Raw genomic sequence first — 6,271 nt, forward strand, 5'->3', positions numbered from 1 at the left:
CTCTCTGGGGTTTGGTAGCCGCAAATGACGGCCCTAAGGTCCTTTAAATAGGTCTTAAACCCAGGAAATTAGGGTTTCATTAAACAGCATGGACTCACCGAGTCCACTCATGAACTCGCCGAGTCCGGTTGTAAACCCGGATACTAATCTGCGACCATACTCGGCGAGTCTACACACCAACTCACCGAGTCCCCTCTCAATCTCCAAAAATAAAAGGAATAATTAATATACATGGGAATCCGAGTGTTACATCCCAATGGTGCGAAGCTTCGGGTGCAGTAGCATGGATGCTTCAGATTAAGCTACTAGAGTGAGTTCACGACCCCATTTTACTATTTTATAAGTTTTACGGGGGAGGGGAGAGGATAGTCTAGGAAGAGATATTACCTAGATGTTATAACGGCCAATTTCCTAGGATAACATAATACCTACAAGTAATGTTGGTCAAATCTAGGGATATGCATTGTACCTAATCGTTACTCTACCCAAACATTCAAGTTTTCAAATTAATCATAATTAGGATGTATATATATATATATATATATATATATATATATACACACACACAAAATAATTATGAGATCTAAAAGGCACAATTATCAAATATAAAATTAAAGGGGTTTATATTATGATAGTTATAGGAAATCACCAATAAAGAAAGATAAAATATAAAATGCCTAAGGTTAATGCATTAGTTAGTTGTTATTATTGATCTTTGTCCTGATTAAATTTGGCTACCCCGAACCTGTAATCGTCAATCTTTCGAGATCCAAAAAAATATGTATAGATCTATACGGGGTTTGACACCCCCACCTGCGATTGCAAGCTACAATCCTGGCTGGATAACTTTCTTATTAATCACTATTCGACGTCTAATGAAACGTCGTGTGGGGAATCACTAGTCAAACAACATCGATTATGGGGGCTCGTGGTGATACATTACAACTACCTTAGAGATTCGACTACCAAGAGGGATGTCTTAGAGTGATAGATAAAATATGTTAGGATTAATAAAATATCCTAAAGGATAATAAGATAGGATAGGTAAAAATCCTACAAATATAGTAAATTAGGATTGTTAAAATATCCTAAAAGATAATAAGATAGGATCAATAAAAATCCTACAAAGATAGTAAGTTATGATTGGTAAAATATCCTAAAATATAATAAGATAGGATCGATAAATATCCTACAAAGATAGTATGTTAGGATTGGTAAAGCATCCTATAAAGATAGGATTAGCAAAATATCCTAAAAATCTAATAAGATAAGAGATAATATAATAAAACATAGGAAACCAGGAATTTAAGAAAATGATTTTAATTATTGTAAAAAATTTTAGAAAGTTTTCAAAGAAATTTTATCATGTATCTATCTCAAAACCTGTGAACTCACCAACATCACGTTGACATTTCCAAAAGTCGCATGTGTTACTAGGATGGAGTAAGGATCAAGGAAAGCAAGGACTATCAACTTGAAGATAGATAGGTTTCGTTTAATAGATAGTTATGGTTTGTGCTCTGTGATTTGGGTAATCTATGTAAATATTGTCACCACTCGGCATTTCCGCCATCGGTCGGGGAAGGAGTGACACCTACGACCTTCAACTTGTTTAATTCTTGGTTGGGTATGGAGGAGTTTGATGTTGTTGTTCTACATGATATGATTGATTTCCAAGGAAAATAAGGAGAAAGCAAGTTTCTTTTTTTTCAAAAATAAGTTGAAATTTGTTAAAGGAAGAATAAAGCAGTGGCAAGCTTCTATGCAGGCGGAAAAGGTTGGTCAAAAAAATGATTTGATGCAAAGGTAGGATGTTATTGACAAAAATATTTATATATGGAGCACTTCCATTGATTATTCTAATGAGAGGCGGGATGTACTTATAAATTCGTGATATTGAGGCTTGTGAAATGGAAGATGTGTTACAGAAGTTGAGAATAAAATGGGGTGTGGAAAGTGATGAAAATTCAAAGTTTTTTCACATTTTGCTCAAGACGATAAAGAGACGGATGATGATTTGTGGTTTTTTAGTGGATGGAGTGTGGCTTTTAGATCCAGTGGTAGTAAGGCATATTTTTTCGACTATTACACTAAGAGATTTAAGCTGTCTGAGGGGGTTCATATTCTTCATCGTAGTCCTAGGTTTAAGGCCTTAGAGGTTTCAATTCCCAATAAGATAAAGTTGCAGCTTTTTGAAGTCAAAGTTAGGCCAGTATTTTGGTTGTGTGGCGGTAATCGAGCTCCAGGTTCGGATGGTTTTTCCTTTAGGTTTTTAAAAAAAAAAGTATTGGGATGTGTTAAAAAAATGATGTTTTTTCAACTTTGTATAAGAGTTTTGTGATACAAGGATGATTCATAATGGTCGTAATTCCTCCTCTATTACTCTTATTCCAAAGGTGGATAGCTCGGCTAATGTTAAGGATATTAAGCCTATTAGTTTAATTGGCTTGCAATATAAAATTATTTTCAAGTTGTTAGCTAATACGTTAGTGGTGGTTGTTGGTGATGTTGTTAGTGTGGAACAGTCTGCTTTTATCAAGAGTGGCCAAATCCTTGATGTTCTGTTGATGGTGAATGAAATAGTTGATTGGATGCACATAAAAATGATGTTTTTCAAAGTTGACTTTGAAAAAACCTATGATTCTTTGATTTAGGATTATTTAGATCAGGTAATGTGTTTCATGGGATTTAGATTCGTTAGGATGGGGGTGGATTAGAGTATGTCTACAGTCTGCTAGATCTTCGGTTTCTCTAAATGGAAGTTTAACTTCGGAGTTTCAATTGGGTCGTGGTTTGAGTCAAGTAGACATTTTTTCTCCTTTCTTCTTTATTATAGCTATGGAGGGTCTTCATGTAGCTATGGAGGATGCAATGTTACATGGAGTTATTAGAGGTGTTCAGGTTAGGGAGAACAACATGCTTATTTCCCATCTATTTAATGCATATGATGCACTTTTTATGGCTGAATGCAACATGGATAACATAAAAAATCTTATTAGTATCATTCGTTGTTATTACTTGGCTTCTGGTTTGAAATTAAACCTTCAGAAGTCTAATCCTTTTGGAGTGGGGGTTGATTTAGCAGATACTCAGTCTATGGTAGCTATCATTGGTGTAGGGCATTAGCCATTCCTTTTGTGTATCTTGGGTTGCCATTCAATGATATCATGTCAAGATCGAACGGCTAGAAAGTGGTCGTGGATCGTTTCCATAAACTTCTTTTAAAGTGGAAACTTAAAATGCTTTCCATATGGGGTTGTCTTACACTGCTTAAGTTAGTTCTTGGGAGTTTGGGGATTTACTACATGTCGTTGTTTAGACTTCCAGTTGGTGTTGCTTAATCTTTGGAATCCATCTGGGCTATATTCTTTTGGGGTGCAAACCATAGAAACAGAAGTTAAGTTGGGTGAAGTGAGATGTTATTTTAAACTCTATATGTAATGGGGATTTAGATGGTGGGAGTTAGTCCTTTGTTAATTTTGCTTTGTTATATAAGTAATGGTGTTGTTTTCTAATAATTCTGACTCTCTGTGGGTTAGAGTCATTAAAGCTTGGTATGGGTTGTTGGGTGGATTTGATAGGAATCATGGTAGAAGTGGGCAAAGGGGGGTATGGACTGGGATTTTAGGTGTGATCAGTCTGTTACATGACAGGAAAATTACTTAATTATATTCTATGAGTAGAGTTGTAGGGAATGGGGCGGATGCGCAATTTTAGACATATTTTTGGTGTAGAAACAAACCCTTTCAAAAACATTTTCCTAGATTGTTCGCTCTTATAAACAGTCAAAATGCGGCTGTCAAAGACTTCTGTTTATGCAGAATTAGAGATCTTCTTTGAGACGTGATATTCGGGGGTGGTGAACAGAGCACTCAACTTTAGACTTTGATGTCTTTGCTAGAGGAGGACACCATCACTTAATCATTAAATAGATGGAGATGTTATTTGGATTCGTCGGGTAATTTCACAGTCAGATCGACGTGAACGTAGATTGATAGTGTGGTTTTCCCAAATATTAACATATAGGTGGAACAAGTTTCTTCCTATAAGGTCAACATTTTTGTTTGGCGTTTAGTTTTTGATTGTCTTCCTACTCGAGTGAACTTAAATAAAAGAGAGATTGACATTGACTCGACTCTGTGTCCTATTTGTTCTTGCCATTTAGAAGATGTCGATCATTTGTTCTTCACTTGTAATTTGACTTATGCGATATGGAAAAGAAGGTGTGTTTTGATAGACATGCATATTCCTTACTTTTCAAACATAGCATATATGTTTCAATGGATTGAATTGCTAATGGTGCTCCAGTTTAAACGAAAAATCTTGGAATTGGTTTTTATTTTACACTTCTTTGGGTTTGGTGGTCTTATAGAAACGCTATGGTTTTCCAATAGCAATAATATAAAAAAGCTTTCATGTTTGGTGATATTGTAGTTTTTGTTTTTAAATGGTTTTATCATAGAAATAGTAAGGCCAAACATATTTGGATTGCATGGGTCAAAAATCTCATCATGTAATTTTGAACTATATTGTTCTTTTTTGCTAGCATCTAGCTAGTTTTTTATTTAAAGTTTTTGTCGTTCAAAAAAAATAAACTAATGTTAATTTACTCATGTCATGTCATGTTTGTCGTTTTTTTAATTGATTCATTTTTCATGTTGGTTAAAAAAACACGACGTCATTTATATTGTGTTCGTGTTACATAAAATGTTGACGTATGGTTTCTTGTCCAAAAAAAATACAAAACAATTGTCCGATTTATCACCCCTACCCGTACCTAGTCTCAAATTCATATGTTAGTCCTGTGATTTTTACTCATGTATATATTTTCACTTTGACTTACCACACTCGTTTTCTTCATTTCCAAACCCTCGTTCTCACACATGCCGGACACCATCTATATGATGCATTGGCTCAACCGAAACATGAATATTTCTCTACTCCCATTCCTACCCCCATTTTAATAGGATTGTGAAGTATGTTATTGTTGTTTAATTATATTATATACCTTATTATTATTATTCAACAAAATATATAAGCGGTTATACCAAAGGGCAAAGGCTTAACTTCTCTTGAAAAAAATTCATAGTAGCCGACGCACCCCATTGGTTTAAAGCCGGAATGTTTGACTTTGAGTGAGTCATGTGATGAAGCTCATCATGAGGGAGAGGAGACTGGTGGTGGTCGTCATTTTCACGCGGACACCCATCGCCATCTTTAATCCAACCTGATAAATTCATCTACGTTATCTAAAAGCGCCCCAATAAAATATCTTCCATCGTTCTTTTCTCTCGCCAATCCAATTTCCCAATTTTATCAAACAACATATGCTTCGATTTTGACCCAAAAATGCATCAGGATCCATCGACCTACTCTTTGCCGATGACTATGAACCCTCAGTTTCCAGAGCACGAACATCTTGATTGCCCTAGATGCGAATCCAGCAACACAAAATTCTGCTATTACAACAACTACAATCTCTCGCAGCCTCGCCATTACTGTAAGAACTGTCGACGTTATTGGACCAAAGGCGGAACTCTCCGTAACATCCCAATCGGTGGTGGTACTCGTAAAACCAATAAACGATCTTCAAATTCCAGTAAACGTCCTGTTAGTTCTTCGTCTCCTGATTCGCCTGTAACAACTCCACCGCCTCCGCCGCCGCCAGCTCATTTGAAGCCAGAACCCTTACCGATTTTTGGGTTTGGTAATAACCAAAGTAAAATAAACGGTGAAAGTTTCAACTCGCTGTTGAGATTGAATCAAGGGGCGCAATTTGGGGGTTTTGTAGATGGGTTGAAACCGAATATGGGTGATGAAGCTCGAGAGGATAGATTGGTTGGAACTCCGGTGGCGGAGTTATTCCGGAGGGACTATTTGAGTATGAATAATGATCATAATCAGAGCGGAAGTGGAGGCGGAAGAGGGGAATCGAGCAGCTGCGACGGAGGGAATGGGTGGCCTAATCTTTCCATTTTCACGCCAGGTTCCGACTTCCATTAGATTTTAAATTCGACTTTTCAGAAATATTTAGAGATCCTGAGAATACTTTTGCTAAAGTAATCTTATTATTTGGATGATTTTGTTTGTTGTAGTCAATTATGGTTTCATGGAGTCATCCAAAATTGTGGAGATATAAATTATAGTTATACGAATAATAATAATTATCATTCATCAAACACAACACGTATAACTGAAGTAATAACTTGAAAGATTTAATGGGCTTGTGAGTTTTAATTTTCTTCCTTTTTCTGTGTTTATTTCGTATAAT

The 6,271-nt window shown here is 36.0% G+C and overlaps 1 protein-coding gene across 1 annotated transcript; it reads left to right on the plus strand.

Moving 5' to 3' along the window:
- The first annotated feature begins 5,382 nt into the window (after positions 1-5,382).
- DOF1 (DOF zinc finger protein 1) lies at positions 5,383-6,003 on the plus strand. The gene has a single exon (XM_079036583.1). The coding sequence runs from the start codon at positions 5,383-5,385 to the stop codon at positions 6,001-6,003; it is 621 nt and encodes a 206-aa protein (XP_078892709.1).
- Positions 6,004-6,271: the final 268 nt, after the last annotated feature.

This window comes from Lactuca serriola, chromosome 4, assembly GCF_051521515.1.
Source record: "Lactuca serriola cultivar US96UC23 chromosome 4, Lser_US96UC23_V15, whole genome shotgun sequence".
In the NCBI taxonomy this organism is placed as follows: domain Eukaryota; kingdom Viridiplantae; phylum Streptophyta; class Magnoliopsida; order Asterales; family Asteraceae; genus Lactuca; species Lactuca serriola.

Excerpts from the sequence above, each read along its gene's own strand:
- DOF1 (XM_079036583.1), top strand. The coding sequence starts at position 5,383 with ATGACTATGAACCCTCAGTTTCCAGAGCACGAACATCTTGATTGCCCT.